General features: G+C 27.6%; 1 protein-coding gene across 1 annotated transcript in view; it reads right to left on the reverse strand.

Annotated features, from left to right (window-relative positions):
* The window catches only part of LOC107447116 (zinc metalloproteinase-disintegrin-like VLAIP-B), a 94,150-nt gene extending 76,390 nt beyond the window's left edge, over positions 1 to 17,760 (reverse strand). Inside the window, exons 1-3 of the mRNA XM_087152042.1 lie at positions 17,541 to 17,760; positions 12,862 to 13,004; positions 7,452 to 7,528 (exon numbers count right to left, since the gene is read on the reverse strand). Of these exons, the coding sequence (XP_087008168.1) occupies positions 7,452 to 7,528; positions 12,862 to 13,004; positions 17,541 to 17,616 (296 nt within the window). The 5' untranslated portion in view covers positions 17,617 to 17,760. The remainder of the gene's footprint in view (positions 1 to 7,451; positions 7,529 to 12,861; positions 13,005 to 17,540) is intronic.
* Between the last annotated feature and the right edge of the window lie 3,057 nt (positions 17,761 to 20,817).

The following is a 20,817-nucleotide window of genomic DNA, read 5'->3' on the forward strand; positions in this document are numbered from 1 at the left end:
TGAACCATAAATTGTAGGATTTCTATTTCATCTGAAATGAGAGTAAGAAAGATATTGTAGAATACATTCTACGTTAGGTCTCCCATCAAATCAAAAAGATTTAATCTAACTACATCCAACAATATAAAAGTTTTATCGAATAACATAATATGGGATCAACATGTACATTTATTTATCTCTGGTTAATTTTAATTATTATATCGTGATTACACGTTATTTCTCAAATTTCGTGCTTATTTTTTGTTTTTCTCGTCTGCGTGGGTAAAGATTTTACATACGATAATTGGCATGCATAAATGCATGGTCTCATGATTTAGGTATCATTTTTAGTTGTTGGTGATGACCGTGTTAAAAATAATAGTTTGAAAAAATTCCTAAAATATTTATTACATAAGAAAATGCACATTTAAATAAAAAGCACGTTTTAAATCACGATTTCAATTGAAAAAAAGAAATAAAAGAGGTAATATAATGGATTTGAAAACTTTATTATAACAAAAAGGGTAAAAAAGGGCGTCGAGTTGTTAACATTCCCCGTGGATCAAGTTATTTTCATATAATATATCAAAAATTTTATATTTAATTTTAGCTGGAAGGATCCATTTTCGTTGAACGTTCCGTTTCCCCTCTTCAGTGTCTTAGATTAAAAAAAAAAAAAAGGAAATTTTTATGAATCTGTTTTTTCGCTTGCTGATATTTGCCTTCCTTTTAAAAGCAATGTATGTATATATTAAAAAGATTTTGTTGAAATTGTATTCCCAGATAACACAGTGTAAACAGATAATTTGTCAACGAACTAATGAAGGTAGGAGTTTTAGTTGCGTCGCACTAGAGCTGTACATTAGGCTTATCATCCATTTAGACTTAAATCTGAAGGGGTAGGAAATTTTCTCCAGATCCCTGTACATTTGGCACAGCAATGCGATCGACCACAGGCCTCTCGATTCCACAGATTTTAATGGCACATATATCGCATGTACTCGGTGGTGTCGAGGATCGAGCACCGTCCCCGTCAAGGACTAGAATGGCCCTTAAAACCCCAATTAAGTTGTTGTTGTTGTTGATTTACGTCGCACTAGAGCTGCACAATGGGCTATTGGCGACGATCTGGGAAACATCCCTGAGGATGATCCGAAGACATGCCATCACAATTTTGATCCTCTGCAGAGGGGATGGCACCCCCGCTTCGGTAGCCCAACGACCTGCGCGCGAAGTCGAGCACTTTACGGTAGCACAGTTTAACGAGGACCAATACCGCACACCCTCGGTCCCTACGCAGACTGATCCAAGTGGGTCACCCACCCGCACACTGACCGCAGCCAGTGATGCTTGACTTCGGTGATCTGATGAGAACCGTGTCTTAACGATCAGTCCACTGCGGGACCCTATTAAATCGGAACTAAGTTTAAATGAAAAAATCTTGGTCAAAGAACATAGAAAAAAATTGTCGCACTAATGTCAAAATGCAAAAAGACAAATATTTAAATCCTTTTTTTTATTTTTTTTTAAAGGTGGTTTTTTTTTAGGGTCTATGTATTAGCATTGCAAAATTAAGGTCTCAACTAAAATTTTTGAGGGACTTTCTCTTTCCCTAACTTAAATTTTTTTCTTTTTTCTTTATATGATCTAAATAATTAAAAACAATTTATTTAACTGCATTGACTATTTAAAACCCTCCAAGCATTGTGTCCCTAGGTAAATTCCCTGTTATGTAACATTATTGCCCCATATGGAAAAAAAAAACAAAAAAAAAAAACAGGCTATTCAATGCAAGAAAGCCTAAAACTGACAGTTAGGAAAAAGAAACCGAACTAACGCTCAAACTATTTTAAAAAGAACTTTAATTTCACATACACAAAAACTCACTCATAAATAATATTTTGCGGAGAAATAAAGAATTATCATTACTTGCTCTTATTAAAAAAAAATTTTTTTCTGACATTACAACAAAACTTACAATTATTATTTATATCTTATGCTATTTTATATTATTTTTTATATTTTATAAATTTATATTATTTTTTACTATATATGATTTTCATAAATAATTTACTCATTGCAATTGAGATTTTATATTTAAATAACTTCTAGATTATAAAATTCAAGATTCAAAGCAAAATTCAATAAATTTGTAAAAATGTTGTTGTGTGTAAAAACGTTTTTTAATAACAACAAATATTTTAAAACTTCCTACACTAAATTTTATTACGAAAACTAATTATGAGAATTCCTTTTTATCTGTCTTTTGATACGTATGCTTTTTTTCTCTTTCAGTAATGAATATATATACTACTTTAAAGAAACAAGATTCATACATTTTTCAAAATACTTTAATTTTATTTTTACTATTTATGAAGTTTTTGTAAGAAAAAAACATTAAATCATTATTTTAAAATAAAGTAAATACTTCTTTCATTGCAATAAGAACATGGAATTTAAAAGTAGACAAATTTCTTAGTAATTTATTATAATTATTTTTTAAAAACTCATATGGAGAGCGATAATTTCAATATAAAAAAAATGAATCAATTTTAACATAATTCAAAAAATAAGTTTTTTAATTTATGATCTTTGAATAAAAAAATTGCAAGTTCCGGAACTCAACATTCCACCGAAGTTCCGAGTGGGACCGAACCTAGGACAACGTACCTTTGAGGCGAACACTCTAACCACTACACCACGACTCTTGTATCTGACGAAGAAGATTTAAATTTAAATCATGTGTTTTTACGTTATTATGTTCGTTACATGACAAGTTGTAACAAATTTTTACTTTATTCAGAATTTTGGAAATTCTTTAATTTCACATCTTAGTTTAGTTTCATAAGAATTAAAACTCATAGTTTCCTTGTCAGTTATTGACAATGAGCAAACTCAATATTATCAACAAACAAATATTTATCTCCAGTTTAAATAAACAAAAATAATTATAAGTATTTAAAAATAGAATACAAATTGTAATAAAAATCTACACTGTTCAGTTTATTCAAATTTAAGAGAGACGTAAAATAATATCCTTCTTGGGCACTCACATTCTTTTTTAGAAACATTTTTACCATTGAATTTACGTTTATAATCCCAAAAAATTAACGTAAACATAACTATGCAACAAAGCGTAACTTTTTCGTTAATAAAACGTTTTTAAAAATCGGTAAAAAAATGGGTAAAATATACACGTTAATATAACGTATTTTTAGTACTCATTTTTAACGAAATATTTAAAGGGAAAATTGATAGCGTTAAAATACCGTCATTTTAACGCATACGTTTTAACGAATGAAGAAATGGTGAAAATCATCACGTGAAATTGACGTAATTTTAACGTTAAGTCCAAAACCTTATACCGAACGAACGTATTTTTAACGTTTATTTGCCCCTTCATGCTGCATGGGTTTTTTCATTGAGCATTAAAAAAAATTAACACTTTTGGCCTCTCTGAGACATATGTCCTTTTAATTGACCAATTAGTTAATTTTTTGTTTTATTTTGGCTGAATATTGTTATAGTTTGTTATTTTCACCTTATTTGATCAATTAAAGTCGTAATTTGTCTTTTAATTAGAAAAGAAAAAAATGTTCATGATAGAGTTAGAACACACTAAGGCAAGAAATTATAATTTATGTACAAAACCTGAAGTGATTAAAGCCAAAGTCATCTTAATATTATTTCAAGTTAAATATCTCTTCCGAAAACTATCTAAATCTCACTACCTATCAAAGCCGCAATAAATAAAAGTACATTTCAATAAACCGAAAGCAGTTTTATCTTCTTAATTGGCAATGCACACTGATACACAGAAGATAGAATTACCGAAAGGCATCGGACTGAATGATCAATTGATAAGAATCAGAAAAACGAATCAGACATATTTAGTTCACAATAAACAGGAATCTGAGCTAAAGCTCAATCGGGGGAACAAAGAAGGTAAAAAGACGACTAATTTAGAAATCACTGATACTTGGCAAAAGAAAGGAACAAACAAGCCAAAAGACGTGATTTCTGTATTCTTCAGAAATTGTTCGTAAAAAAAAAAGACAACGAAAGAAAATAAATACTGAAGCTAGTGATTGGCCGAATTTTGATTTGATGCACAGATAATTACATAATAATTTAATTATTTCTTACAAAAGTGTTGAGAAAATACAATTAAAATTAGAAGAATAAAATTAACGCTATAACTTGTTTGTTAAGAATATTGTATTTGCGTAAATCTTTTAATTTTAATTAATTAAATTTAATTTTCAGGAACGTAATGATACTTGAAATTGTGAGGGTGAAAAACCAGAAATTAAATTAATTAAATTAAAAAATTGAACTTTTTTTGTAAAATCTAGTTATTTATGATCTTAGTACTTACTTCTTGTTGTCAGAATAAATAGTAAATTATTTAATTCATAAATTGAATAATTCTATATTTAGGGGCTATTGTTAACTAACATGTTTAGAAATAATTTTATTACTTTCTTTAAGAAATATGGTACAATATTTACTTTCAATATTACATTTATTACAAATTACACTGAGGAATAATGTTTTTGTTGCATGAAATTTTTTTAATAGACCTGGAACATTTTCAAATCACTGATTTAAAATGTGCAGTCGGTTTTTCGCTCACCGCAGTTCTTTTAATTGACGTTTTTAGTCTATTTTTTACCAAAATGTACCAGTTTGAAAACGTTATTTATAACAGGGAATCGCATAAATGGTGCGACAAATTTCTAGGCGGGGTTAGGGCATATCATCAGTATACAAACTGCATAGGAACTCATGCCACCGTTAGGGGCGCTTCATTGTCATAAACTGTTTTTTTTTTTTTTTTTTTTTTTTTTTTTTTTTTGCATGTTCAAAAACAGGTCATTATGGGGAAGCTACCCTAAATGCATACGATGGCATTTCTGGGCAAGGGTTTCTACGCAATTTTCATCTTGATGATGTGCCCCTATAAGTGTATCACAGCATTTACGCTACCCCCCGTTATACAGACTTGTTCATTGCAACAAAAAATAAACTAAAAATTATTTTGAACAACAAAAAAATCTGCAGCTTTAGGATCAAAAATAATTTTAGATCACTCAACACCCGAACTAGGCAACATCAAGTATTTGTATAAATGCAACAAAAAATTTGTTCCCCAGCGTTATCTGTCTATGTAATAGTTAAATGCATATAATACGAATAAAACTATAAAAAAATACTAGTCTCAATTTCCACAATAAATTAATTGTTTTTGATTGTTGTTGGTCGTAGTTACTAGATAAATGTTAATAAGTTTTTAAAGTTAATGCATTTTCAATTTATTAGGGGGCTAAGACAATCAACGTATCAACAAACGTATGTTTTTTCGGACTTCTCCGCTTCTTTAACGGTTTAAAGCCGTTTTGTCGATAAAACTGATTTTCACCATAATCACAAACGAATTGAAACCGAAAGTTGAAGTTTCAGTTTTTACATTAGTCTTTACATTTTCTTCAATCATTTTATGATTATTTTCAATACTTGCTTTTACTTTTTTGCAGTTTGTTTATGGTTTTGAAATCGTATAGATAAAACTACGATTGACTTTATCGTCAAAGAGAATTTTAAGAAAAGAATTTTTTTACTGAGGAATTTGTATTTTTGGAAAAAGATAAGGCTTAGCAGATGGAAGAGAAATCTAGGGTTAAAAGGAGAAAATTTTAAAAAACCTCTCTATATTAATTTACAGAAAGATCAAAGTTGAATCTTCTATTTTAAATATTGTAAAATTTCTTAATCTAAGATTATTGTAAGATTAATTTAAATAATGTAAAATAAATCTTTTAAATAAAAGTCTTATGCTTGAACACGTTCTCTTCCAAAAAACAGAAGAAAAAAAAAGAACTTTTACTAACTTTTTTAGCGATTCTATATTTTCTGTATTTCATCGCAAAAAAAGCTATTTTTAGACTTATAAGTACTTCGCTGAAAAAAAAATCATAATTTTATTGAGATTAGTTTTTCTGCTACATTGAAAAAAACTTTTAAAAAAACACAAATTCGAAATTTAATAACTCAAAAACTAATTCGAAATTTAAAAAAAAGCAGACTTGTCTAACGGCTTCAGACATATTCAGAGAACATGACTGCTAAAAATCAAAATCCTTCTCAAAATAATTTTCTTTAAACTGAATTTTTTATTCAACTTCTTATTCAATGTTTCTTAAAAAAAAAAAATTCTGAAAATGTGCTAAATCTCATTTTCTTCCACCTAATAGTTTTTGCATTTTGAGTGTGAGAAGCACACGTGGTGAAATGTTTCTGAAGCATTGATAACAGCGACTACAATAAATTTTTCTTTAATATCAAATGCTATTTCGGAATTAATCTTATTTTAATTATAGTGTGGTACTAAAAAATTAATATGGATAAAATTAAAAATTTTGTTATCGAAAGAAAGAGTAACTTCGTCTTCAAAGAGTCGTCGGAAATTGCGAATCAGCATTATGTAATATATATTATTAAAAAAAAAAAACTGATGGCATTTATGTATTCAGACAAGAGATGAAAATTACACAGGAAACTAAAAGGAAAATAATCGAATGCATAATTTTAGCATAGTAATAAATCTGTAATACATTAAATTTAGAACAAATATACTACATGTGGTTTTATAGTTTTTCTGTCATGAGAATATTGTATTAATTTATTCCCATTATAACTTAAACATCTAATGACCCATTCGAAGCGAAATCGATCACTGGCCATTGACACATCATGCCACTGATTTCCTTTGTAAAAGTTTTGTAGAAAATGTCTTAGATGAAAAATGGCTAAAATAATTTTTTTAAAGATCTTTTTTTAAAGATCTTTTATCCAAAACTGCGATGAGAGGATTCTTTTGAAATTTGATTGAATTTAAGAAAATGACGTACCTACAGATGGTGGTACAGTAGTATGTTAAAAATGTCTATATCTTTTTAATTTGATTTATTCTAATTTTTTTTCTAATGACACCGAAATTTAAAAAAATTAGCTCATAAATAAGAAAAAAAGATAAAAACATTTATAGCATACGAGCCATCATCTGTAGTTATGCCCTTGCTTTACGAATTTGAGTCAAATTTTAAAATGGTAATCGTAGTCACGTCTAAAAATTCTGAAAAGAAATAATTTAGTCACTTTCATCAAAAATTTATCTACAAAAATTGTTCATGAAAATCTGTAACCTTACGGTGACGTGATTTTCATGAACATTTATTTTTTATTTTGGTTGATTGCACCATTTAAAATGAGACAAATATAATTCGATGTTACTTGAATTATACAAAATGTAAAGTGTCATTCGTAAATATCGAGAGAGTAAATATATATATATATATATATATATATATATATATATATATATATATATATATATATATATATATATATATATATATATATATATATATATATATATATATATAATATTAATACGTATGAATAATACTTACGTATTTAATTCTAAATCCAAATGCAATTTATAGCCAAAGGTGTCGATTACAAATGATGTTTTTTGCAAATGAGTTATCTATAAAGTTAATAAGAAAATTAGAATTCACAAACTAGAATAATGTATTATGAACTTTAAAATGCTTCATCTAGATAATTCGGCATTTGAATTTTTAATAATTTGAATTACTTAAATTAAAATTTGATACATTTTATAATTCCTATTTTTCATATAGAAGTGTTTTATTATGCATAAGAATATCTCTAAAATAATTCTGAATAAAATATAAAATTCAGGAATATGAGGTAGCTAGTAAAATAATATTTAGATAACTGCAGAACTAAAGTATATTCTGAAGCGAAAATATTTTGCACGAAGAAAACAGTTCTAGTAAAATTACCGTTATGTATGGCAATGACTTATCTTGTAAAAGAAAAAAACAACATAATTCTGGTTAAAAAAATCAAAAACTATTCATTCGCTATTTTTTTACGTTTATTATGGGTAAGGTTCATCAGAAATTTTGGTTTTCGAAATTATAGTTCTTATTACTATATTTAAAAAAAATACTGAACTGAAAAATGAATTTAACCGAATAAATGATTTTTGGTCCATACTCTAATGTATCATGATAAAATTACCGAATTTTACCTCATTTATCAAATCTCATCACATTTTATATCATTTCCTGTTCCTTATCATTTATTATCATTTTCTGTTATATTATATAATTTCCTCAGATTCCAGTTTATTTCATCACATTTTATTTAATCTCATTTTCCAACTTTCAGCACATTTACAATATTTTGTTGTTAATTTTACCAAAATTATTACCTAAGCTCTTTTGTAAAAACTGCCGAGCGTTTTGGTGTTCCATATAGCCAAAAAAATGGCGAATTTTATCATATCCTGATAGCTTTCACAAATTTTTATTCTGAGTATAATTGTAAGCGATGAAGTATAAATCACTAAATTAAATGTGCAAATCATATTCAATTTTACATTAAATGATCTACATTTCTGCCTTGAAGTGAATTATTTCATTTTTTAGAGAAAAACTACTATATTTTAAATAAAATAATCTATTTAATATTATTTAGATACACATAAATTTTATGCATAATTTAAAAAATGTATGATTTATATTCTTTCCTTTAATTTGAATTTTTTATTAATTAAGTGTGATTCAGTTCGCCATATTACCACCAGTTTAATGGAGCTTCAGCTACTAATTGTCAAACATTTTTTCTAAAAATCAATTTAAATTTAAAATATTGGATGGTGATTTCTCACGTGACAATTTTTAATATCCTAACGTCTTAAATATTTCGATATTTTAACATTCAATTTCATTGAATACATCGTTTTTCAGCATAATTAAGAATTTCTTAACTTATTTAAACATTTCTTAATCGCAAAATTTGTATCAAAATTTTCTTTTATTTTATTTTATAGCCGTCGTTGAACAGCCGACCTAATCCCGAGTTTACGACTGTCAATGATCGACTCGGTATCCTTGTAATTTTGAACCCAACCCATAAGACAAGGGAACCTCTGCATTAAGCAATAGGCAAGCAATGGGACAAACAAGCCTTCCTTAAGGAATTTTCGAAATCAATCCACATTTGGGTGAGAAAAACCACAAAACCCTCCCACGGTTCGTCCGGGGGCATTCAAACTCATGGTCCGTCTACCACTGATGATATTTTTATGTCAGCACTATGGTTGGTGTAGCGGAGTTTTTATCAACCACCCTTTGCCGGGATTCGAACCTGGGTCACCTCATTGGGAAGCGAACGCTCATAAAATTTTTCCTTCAATAATATATTGAGAAAAAAAGTAAGGTCAAAACTCACAGAATATAGTAATATTTACCATGTAACTATGACTCTATGGAAACATCAAAACAAGTGGTAATTTTTACCGAAACGCTTTTCTAATGATTTTTGTAAAATTAACTATAAAATATGGTTTCATAATTTGTGGTAAAATTTGGAAATTTTCATCATGATACTTTAGAGCATGGCATAAAAACCATTTTTGATTAAGTTTACTTCTCAGTTTCGTATTTTTTACTAAATGCATGTTTATAAAAATTAAATGTGTGTTAAAGTTATTTCGAAAACCAGAATTTTCGGTAAATCGCTACCATATAAACGGAAAAATTAGAAAATGAATGGTTTAAATACTTTAGATTTTAATTTTAATAGCTAGAATCATGTGTTTTTTTGCCAGAAATCTCATTACCATATAGTTCGGTTAAGTCACAATCTTTTTTCTCCTTGTAGATTTATTATGAATTTATTTACTTATTTAAGAATCACCAAATATCAAAATTCCAAATGAAATTAATAAAAAAATTTCCTACAATAATACATTTCAAGAATATAAATTTTATTTAGTAGCCTTAAAATCAAAGTTTATTTTATTTACAATCGATGAATTTTCACATACGTTTTCTAGGTCGAAATAAAAAGTTTTTCTCCAAACTTTGAATGGCATTCTTTCGAAATCGTACATTGAAACCTGACGAATTCTGAAAAGATGAAGTAACGGAAGTAAAAAATAAAGACAACTAGCTAAATAACATCTAATTGCTCTTCATTGCTTGTAAAGTCATTTTACTGAAAGACATGCTGATGTAATTTGTTGAGCAATTATGGTATAACTGCGATCTTATATCTAATTCTGTCTTTCCCATTATTATATTTGAAATATTATATTTGAAATTATATTATTATAGTTGAAATTATTATGTTATTATATATTATTATATTATTATATTTGACATTATTACTAAATATACATTAATATATTTGAAATTTGATGATGATTTACGAGGTTTTTGTCTCTGAGATAACTAAGGAATAATGCTGTGTTAATTCATCTGAGATAAAGTTATACATTGCATTATGGTGATTAATAAACATTAATCTAATGTTTCATCAAAGAAAAAGTCCCTAAATATTAACAGAGTTTTGGTTTATAATTATTTTTATATTTTATAAGGTATGGCACGCAAAAGTAACCGGTGATTAGAAAAGAGACAATTAAATAAAAACAGAACGATATAGACAGTTACAGATTACTGCGTTCTAGTTAAAAAACTTGGTCTTTATTATCCCTAAGTTTAAAAATTAGTTTAAAAGGTTATCAACAGATGGCGCAACAAATTGAGGATTGATTCAATTTGAATGGTTTGTCATGCATTATTGTTATATAGTTTTTGCAGTCAGCAGTGAAATCTATTGATTGATTTAGTAACTAATTTTGAAGTTTGGGAATAATAAATATATAGCAAACATATGTGTAGTAAAAGCTTTAAAAAATGCGGAAAACAGTGAATATTTTATCTCTATTCGTTTCTATAATTGATTCTTTAAATCAACTGCAGTTCTTGGTACATTTGATGTAAGCAGGTTGTGAGAATGTATCATCAAAATACATTTGTTTTGACAATAAGAATTTGTAGAAAATATCATCTGCCAACATAGAATTGATGTTAATAAAATGTCATAATCAGTAGGGGAGAGTGGGGTCAATTGTAACAGGGTACGATTGTAACAGAGCAAAAATTTCGAGTGTCGGGTTTTAGATTTGGTTCTTAGGTGGCGCACAAAGTGTATTTAATAAATCTACATGTGCACCCCTGCTGACAACCATTTCTAGGTACTTTTGAAAGAGTTACATCACAAAAGATATTTTCACGCTACGCAAGTAATTTTTTTGGTATTAGAATATTATATTGTTAAAAAGTAATTTTGTTTAAATAAATAAAAATTATTAACCGAATATGTAAGTGGACACCTTAATTAACATTTCAGAAAAAAAAAAGATTAGTTTAGTTAATTAACTAGCATTGTTTTTAACAAATGAAGCTGAAATGGCGTCTTGGGGACAATTGTAACAATAAGTAAAGGGACGATTGTAACAGCTGAAAATAAATAATCTTATGCTTACAAACAATTACTTAACTCTTTAAGAACCACCAATAGTTTCCTATATCATTTATATTATGTTGCATATGCATTATTTTATTTGTCACCTTTCACAGCATAAATTAAAATTTTTAACCCCTTAAAGTTAAAAGTTTAACCCTTTAGGTCTCTGCTCATTATTATTTTTACTCCTAAAATATCACTACTATTTTGATCAATAAAAAAATATATCACAACTATGATAATATGTATAATTAACTATGTTTTAGTTGAATTTATGAACTGTTACAATTGACCCCGTAAGTGGGGACAATTGTAACAAGTGCACGACTGTCGAAAATTGTTAATTACTAATATAATAACATTTAAAATAAGGTATTTTTTTTCTAGTAGAGAATAGTCTACTTTACTCGTCTGTCAATTAATACTGATAATATATTGGATTTTTTGTTAGTTAAAAATAGTTAAGCAAAAAATTTTACAATTGACCCCACTCTCCCCTAATGATTATAAAATTTTGAAAAATGAAAGTTCCATTATTTCTTAAATCTTGGTGTTGATTATATTTCGTATCAATACTTCGTAAATATAAATCCGAAGTACTTATAATTATAATTGTAATTTAAAAAAACTTAGTTTATATGACAATTTTTTTATATGACTTGTATTTATATGACTTTTATAATTGCTAAGCATTACTAATAATAACTCAAATATTTTTCTCTATAAAATTTAAGATAAAAAAAATAAAGAAAAAATGTGAAAAGTAGATGAAATACAAAAGAATCGTGAAGAATTAATTTTTTGTTTTAAGTTGACAAAAGAATTACACACTTATGTCAATTTGGGAGACGAATTTTAAAGTTATCCTAACATGCTAATAAAGTGAAATTTATCTTAGAAAAGATTTATCAATGCGGACTAATTTCTATTTCAATAAGCATCATATAAAACTTATGTTAGAAAGCTTTATATTCGTAGTGCATATAGGGATGTCGGAATAAATTAGCACTTCTTTCCTCTTGAAATTCAAAAGAAATTAAAAGATAAAAATAATACAAATAATGGAAGATAAATCTCAAATAATTTTTATCAAATTGCTGTTTTAATATTTATTTAGGAAATATCCGTTGTCGGGAATATAAATAAGTTTCAAAGCATTGGGAATATAAATAAGTTTTTGTTAGAATTAAAGTTAGTTTCAAAGTTCATTTGAAAATCATACATATCTAGTTTATATTTATATTTAGTGTTAATCACATACATTTAGTTTTGCACTTAACAAAAAAATACCCTGATTTTTTTTTTTTTGGGGGGGGGGGAATATCTTAAATTTAAATTACATGTTCTTTTTATTTTTAAATTTGATAATATTACCTTCTAACATTAAATTAAAAATTGTCCTGAAGCAGAAGTAAGATAAAGAAAAAGGAAAGTTCTGAAATAATCCGCACAAAATTAATAAAAACTTACACGACCATCCACACTTGAATCCCTTGTTGACACTCCTTTACTCCAATATTGGCTGATTTGTATTGGATGTACAATTTCATAACGTGTTCCCAAGTTTCTTATCAAATCTTGATTTAGTTGGTTTTGAAGAAGCATTCGTAAACCTAAAATCAAAAGTAATTTTATGCAAACATATTTAACTTACTTTAAATTAAAATTTTCCAATATAGCTGGACAACCAAAACGAAGTGCATCTTGAAAGTCAAAAGTTACACTCCTATCATATCTACTTGTCACTCCAAATACGAGCTGTTCTTTCATCCATGGCTTACTCTCTCCATACGCAGCATAGATGACACGAGCAGCTTTTGATCGAGGCATTTGAAACTTCATTAACAATGTTTCTTTGAAGCTCATTTGCCGAGAAAAATAAACAAGCCACAGTTTAAGTGGATCTCCCTTAAGAAATAATTTTAAACAACATAAACTATCTTACCATAAAGAATAATTCTAGTTTTGGAACGGAGGAATAATTTAAATATTTTAACTTGTTAACTGGATATGACGAAGTATTTCGTCATACAGGAACTGCTACTGCAATGGACATGGCATGGATTTGAGGTGTTATTTACAAAGAAGAAAAAAGTCTTCTTGGTGAAGGGAGTTAAACTAAAGTTTATTTCCCGATAAATAGGTTCAAAACTATTAAGCATTTTTGAAAATTATCAAATTCGATGAATGATTCTCAATTTTTGCAAACTCTTATGAGCCAAATAATGCAGAAAATTAGATCACAAAGGCTTTTCATATTCACAAAACTGTTGCGTTTCTTCTTGACATGTACGCCATTTTCAGAATTATACCATAGAGGGAGCTTTCTAAAGGTGGGTTGAACTTGGTGGGTTAAAAAAGTATTTAAGTCCAACTTCAGCCAGCTTCCCTTACGGTCTAATTCTGAAAATGGTGCAAAACGTCGAGAAGAAAAAGTCAAAGTGTGATATGAAAGTGAATATGAAAAGCAATTGTGATCTAATTTTTGAAAAGTGACTATAAAGCTGCATTTTCTGTTACCACCTTGAATTAGTTATCAAAATAACATATTGTTCACAAAATACCATAATTTCATACGAGAACAACACCTTCGAAGAAAAACAAAAAAGAGATATCGAACATACCTAATCTACATATATAACGAAAGATATCTGAAAAACAAATAAGAGATATCGAAAAAACTCATTTTTCTTAACTAGACATTCATTTTAAGGATCGAATAATTAACATAAATTAATTCCAAAAAAAAGAAAAAAAAAAGACTTAGATTCAGGTATTTACCTAACCTTCTTTTTCGAATGATCTAAAACATTATTCCAAACAAATGTAATGACATGCGGAGTATTAAAATTTGAAAAAAAAGTGGGAACTTAGTTGCAAATCCAATAAATAGCTTACAATCGAAGATAATAATAAATGCGTCTAAAATGATTCATTATTTCAAATACTGCTTTAAGTTCTGTAGAACATTGTGAAATATTTACTTTTGCAACAACTCGTTGAATATACATACATTATTAATATTTTGAAACATTTGCAGTTCTCTTTTACAAACATATTTATTCCGTTTAATAATTAAAACATTTTAAATGTTTACAAACGTTAGTTGACAAAATAAATTGGAATATCAATGAAATAAATATTTTAATTTCATGAAAGGAGACTTGTTATATACTTTTAAATTCTGCTTTCAACAGTTTAAATATATTTGTATTAGGGATTTCTGTTAAATTACTGCAAAAATACATGAAAATTTATGAATTATTCATCAATATTGAATTTATGAATAACCATTAGAGCAACAGTAAATCTAATTTAATTCTTTGTTTATGTTGGAAATACAAATTCTGAGTTTATTGTAGAGAAAATATTATATTAGAAAATAAATATCCGCTTTAATTAACATAAAGTATTCAAACAGCTGCTTGTTGCACTTTAAAATAAATACCTAATTTAATAAACAGTTTCTTTTTAAAAAGGATTGTAAAAAGTAAATTTATTTATTTATTATGTTTTTTTATTATATTTTTTATTATTTCATTTTATTATTTTATTTTATTTTTTTATTATATTTTTTATTATATTATTTTATTTTTTTATTATATTTTTTATCATATTATTTTATTTTTTATTATATTTTTCTATTACAAATCGATTTCATTACAAAATGCATATTGTTACGAATGGAAATAAAAATGAGAAAGATATTTGGTAGAATGTTACATTTTTAATTAAAACTGGCACTTGAGCTATCGATTTACATTGGATGAAAACCGGAGGTTGAAAAAATGAGGAATGGAAATATATTACCCATGAAGTTAGAAATATAAGTACTTAGAAATATAAATCATAATTGATCCATGCTTCATAAATTAAATTAGATTTATTTAAGTTAAAACTGCTTAACATTTATTTTTAGAGTGCTCTTTTAACTCTTGAATTGCAACACTTATTAAACTCTTCGAGATTTAATTTTTTACCAAATGTAAGAGGACAACATTCACGGTAATTATAAATATAAAACTCAGTTAATTTAATGAATTCTTTGAAAAATAAATTTAGTTTTTTTAAAAATTGTGAATAATAAAATAGTAAATAAAAATTTAATATTTTGTGAATAAATATTTAATTATTACAAAATTTATACTAAAAAAGAATAATTTTTATTGAAGTAGATACATTATTCAAATTATAATTTGAAATTTTTGCTTACTTCAGTTTTATTTTCTTAAAATCGAAATGTTAAGCAAATTCTTTAATAAAAATATCTATGGAAGAAAATTAAGAGGATTTTTATTGAATTATTTTTTGAAATAACTAAATAATTTATAATTTTAATTTCATCGGGATTAATTATTTCGGCATACTGAAAACTGGCAGGCTAAGTATGAAATAATCAAACATTTCTCACATTGTCTAGGCATTCTGTAGAATGCTAAATAACAAACAAGAGGAGTACAAAAGTCATTAAATATTCAATAAAAGAATTAGGTAAAGAATGTTGGAGTGTTACACAGTGCAGGAAACATATAGAGGTCTCTTTAATGGTAGTATTCAGTTGTTGTTTTTTTTCGAAAAATATATTTGCATTTATAAAGAATTTAAGTCTTTTAAATAATAGCCTTATCGTCAATTTTATCTAAAGAATATTTGTCATTTTATAGAAGGTCAAAGTTTTATATACTATGTCTAGGTAAAATATTACACAGTGAATGTTGGCGTGTTACACAGTGTTGCACTGTGAGTGTAAGAATGTTGGCGTGTTACACAGTGCAGGAAACATATAGAGGCCTCTTTAATGGTAGTATTCAGTTTGTTTTCTTGTGAAAAATGTATTTGCATTTATAAAGAATTTATGTCTTTTAAATAATAGCCTTATCGTAAATTTTACCTAAAGAACATTTGTCATTTTATAGAAGATCCAAGTTTTATATACTATGTCTAGGTAAAATGTTACACAGTGAATGTTGGCGTGTTACACAGTGTTGCATAGTGAATGCAAGAATGTTGGCATGTTACACAGTGCAGGAAACATATAGAGGCCTCTTTAATGGTAGTATTCAGTTTGCTTTTTTTCGAAAAATGCATTTGCATTTATAAAGAATTTATGTCTTTTAAATAATAACCTGATCGTAAATTTTACCTAAATAATATTTGTCATTTTATAGAAGGTCTAAGTTTTATATACTATGTCTAGGTAAAATGTTACACAGTGAATGTTGGCGTGTTACACAGTGTTGCACAGTGAATGCAAGAATGTTGGCGTGTTACACAGTGCAGGAAACATATAGAGTCCTCTTTAATGGTAGTATTCAGTTTTTTTTCGAAAAATTGATTTACATTCATAAAGAATTTATGTCTTTTAAATAATAGCCTTATCGTAAATTTTACCTAAAGAACATTTAGCGTTTTATAGAAGGTTTAAGTTTTATATACTATGTCTAAGTAAAGTGTATAAAGATTCTTTTTTAATATAATTTGCCTAGAATCATCAGATCATATAGAATCATTCTGTAATATGTCTATAGTATTTGGTAGAATGCGCAGAGGTTTCATATTTTGCCTGTAATATATGCCCATATGCATGATTATAAGGAACCATGATGCATCACAAACAACATGTTTTATTTGTTATGAAATGTAGGAAAAAAATGATATGCAATGGTTTGAATGAAGAGAATGAATAAGAGCAGTAATATGATAATTGTAATAAAAATAAATGTTCACAAAATCAGTTTTTTAGAGGAAAACAAAGTGGATTGAAAGAAAGAACTTTTTTACTTTTTGAATAATAAATTTTTTCAATCATCGAACTCAAATAAATCCTTTTATCATTACTCATCTTATTTATTGAGCAGAAAACTCGTTTCCTTACAATTACGTTTTTATTATTTCGAAATCCGCATTTTACTTCTTTTTAAGTTTATATTTTTGAATTCTAAAATCTAGAGTTCTAATCTAAATCAACACTGGAATTTGCAAAAGATTAAAAAAAAATTTATTATTTTCTTTTGCCACCACTGCCAACTTTAGTTATAAATAATAATACCAATTGTAATTAAATGTTTGAAATGATAAAAACGAAAATATCATAAACACAAGTGCTTGGAGTTATAGAATATATTTCTCTAAAAAATCTAATAAATTACCTGCATTTCCAAGTGCTTCCGTAAAAGCAAAATATCCTCCATTGATCAACAACCAAAAGACGCAGACGATATTCATTCTGTCACTATTGAGGCATCAATAGAGCTCAGAGCTTGACTTAAAAAAAGGAAGTATCTTTTTACTTTCGTGACGTCATAATTAGAGGCGATCCTAGCAATAAGGTTCTGTCTTCTGACTTATGATGGATCACTTACGAAAAGGAGCGCGATTCAATTTTTCGTTTCTCGAATTTTTCACGCCCCGCTTTTCAAAAGATGGAGTGGGCTATTTTAAAAGCCATGTTTTTTTTTCTTTCTTTACTTCTTCTTTTTCTGATAAGCGTTGACAGGGACTTTTCTAAAAAACCCTTCAACTCCCTAACCCCCTTTTCTGAAAATGTATTAAATTTCAAAAGACTCCAAACGAGCGTTTACTTCGGATGTATAAATCATTTCTTTCAGTTGCTTTTTATTTATTGAAAAATATGAAGTTACTTAAGAAACTGATTTTTAAATGTCTTTAGCAGTAACAGAGTTTGTTTTTTTTTTTTTTTTTTTTTTTGATCTCATAAACGGGCAATTTAGTAGAAACAGGAAAAAACATCATCAATCTTTTTGAAATGACTTGAAGTCCGATATTTTAAGAAGTAATTCATATATATAAAGAGAGAAGATCAAATTATTTTTCTGATCTAATTAGAAAAATGAAATATCGATTTGGAACTTTTAATTACCAGAAAGATTTGAATCCTCGAATTAATCCAATTTTCTTAAATATAAGTTCGAACTACCCAAGTGAGCCGTCGCCGTTTGATCGACAAACTTAGAATGTTGCTTAAATTCAACTCTTGCTCCATTAAACCCTCTTTTTCTGCTGAATTATTAACTATTTCATGAGCCGCTGTGGCACAGTCATCTCGACATTGAGCAGTTATTGTGAGGAACTGGTGTTCGATCCCGGTACGACCTTAAAATAATACTAACATATGCATAGAAACTTGATAGTAAATTTATATTTGATATGATAAATCGATCAGAAACTCTGTCGACTTTTTCTGATCAACGAGTCTGGGAAATAAAGGCGGTCAATGCGCATTACTGATTACATAGGACCATGTGCTTTTATCGTATGCAAGAGGTATTTTTCTGGATTCCAATTTGCCCGAAAGTTATTGCAATTTGAGGTGCTTTTTTGAAAATTTCTCTCTCTTTTTTTTTATTTTTAGTTTTGTATATTGCTCTGTTGCTCAAACTCTATAAGACTTATAAACTTGAAGCTATGAAGGTGTGATAAAAGGGATCCGGATTAAAGTGTAGTAGTTCAATGGAATAAGCTCAAAAATTTTTAACTGTTGAACTTAAAATAAAAAAAAAATTGTGCGTGGAGTCCCTCCACGAGTAAGAAGTTAAACTTCGTAACCTGCGACGTTAATTGTAGAAGAATCAGCAGTCGTAGAAGGATCACTAGTTCTATTCAACGACTCTTTTTCCTGCTCCGCTCGCATCCGTGCTCTGTAATAACGGTAATATTGTGCATTTTCCCCTCGTGGACCTCTTGAACCAGTGGAAGTGCTTGTGGTTGCCTCATCGTCTCGCCATGGAAAATGCATTTGTATTAATAATGTATGTGAATGCGTCATAATGTAATTTCAAAAGAGAAAACCTAACAGTCAATTGATATTCACTGGAGACGTACCTTGACATAACCTTAAATCCGTCGCATTGTCCGTGGGATTGTTTTCACTAATTTTTCACAATTGTTATCCACTAAATTTGAAAATAAAAAATAATACCCTATAAAATTGTATGTGTATCAAATCAAACTAAAAAAATATTTATAGAAAGCAATACTTTTGTGACTTTTATTATTTTTATGCTAGTGAGAACCAAAACAATATGGAAATGAATGAGGGAAAACTGGATCCGACCACGTGAATTCCCGCCAATAAAAATGTAGCGTTAAACGTTTAACGCAACCTTGTTGGAAGTCGCATAAGAAGTATAACTTCAAAAAAAAAAAAAACACGTTCGTCTATCCACGTTCCGTTAGTTTTTTTTAAAAAATATCAAATGTTTTTTTTTTTTTTTTTTTTTTTTTTTTTTTTTTTTTTAAATTCCCATTTGCTTGAAAGTTATTCGCGATCGCAACGAACTATAGGGGGCGTTGTTGTATGAGACGCATACCTGCGATTTCTATATGAACCGTCATTCAGTTACTCTGGAGACGTCGTTAGTGTAGCGTGTGGCATTGCAACGTTCCTTCTTTAATGTGGCTTATTAAATTTAAAAAAGAAAAATGCTTGATCTTCTCTCTTGTACAACCGAAAACAAAATGGTATCTCTTTTTATTAGAGAAGGAACATCCAAAACACAACGGAAAAATATTTGTACATTAACAGAAAAAAATATGTATATTCTTATAAGAGTTAAAACCTAATGCCCGAGAAATAGTATTACTAAATTTAATGATATAACATGAAAGGCCCATTTAAACTTTACATTCTATAGTTTTAAGAATCATATTAGTTCAAAAATTAAAATGAACAAAAAGTATACATAAGCCTCATAATTTTATGAAATTTAATTTTGTAAACAACGTTTTTTGACAACAATTTTTATCAAAAAATTTCAAGTTTCAATAAAAATCATTATTTAAAAACTAAGAAACATAAAATAAAGAATGCTGACGAAACAAAAACAAAAAAGCAATTCTTTTTTGTCGCCATTTTTAGTGCTACGAATATTCGTCTTTGGGATTTGCCAAAAACAAAACAAGATGCAATTTTATTTTTTCAGGAGGGAAATATTTTACCGAAAAAACGAAAATGTACCAATTCCCACAACATAAAACTTGTCGCAAAAATTTTATGAATTGTCGCAAAAATTTTAAGTGTAGATTGGCGGCACTTAAAAACCGCCAAATCTGTAGCTGCGGTGGCGTTAATACTTAGTAAGTACCGAATTTTTATTCCATACTTTTCTGAATCATATTATTTCAAACATTGGAATATACAAGAAGTATACATAAACACATAATGTTATACCATTTAATTTTTCAAAAGTATTTTGAGAACAATTTTTATCAAAAAATTATAAACTAAAAAACGGAAAATAAAGAATTCTTAGGATAAAAAAAACGATTTTAAGAATTCTTAACATTGAAATAAAAACTTTCATATTGTTTCTTTTTTTATTATTCTTATAGTTCTTAATCAGACGTAAAAAACCATTCTGTAGAGAACCATCATCAAATGAAAAAAAAATTATTTACAAGCAAATT

This window comes from Parasteatoda tepidariorum, chromosome 9, assembly GCF_982258835.1.
Source record: "Parasteatoda tepidariorum strain Cologne lab strain chromosome 9, Ptep-v5.0, whole genome shotgun sequence".
In the NCBI taxonomy this organism is placed as follows: Eukaryota; Metazoa; Arthropoda; class Arachnida; order Araneae; family Theridiidae; genus Parasteatoda; species Parasteatoda tepidariorum.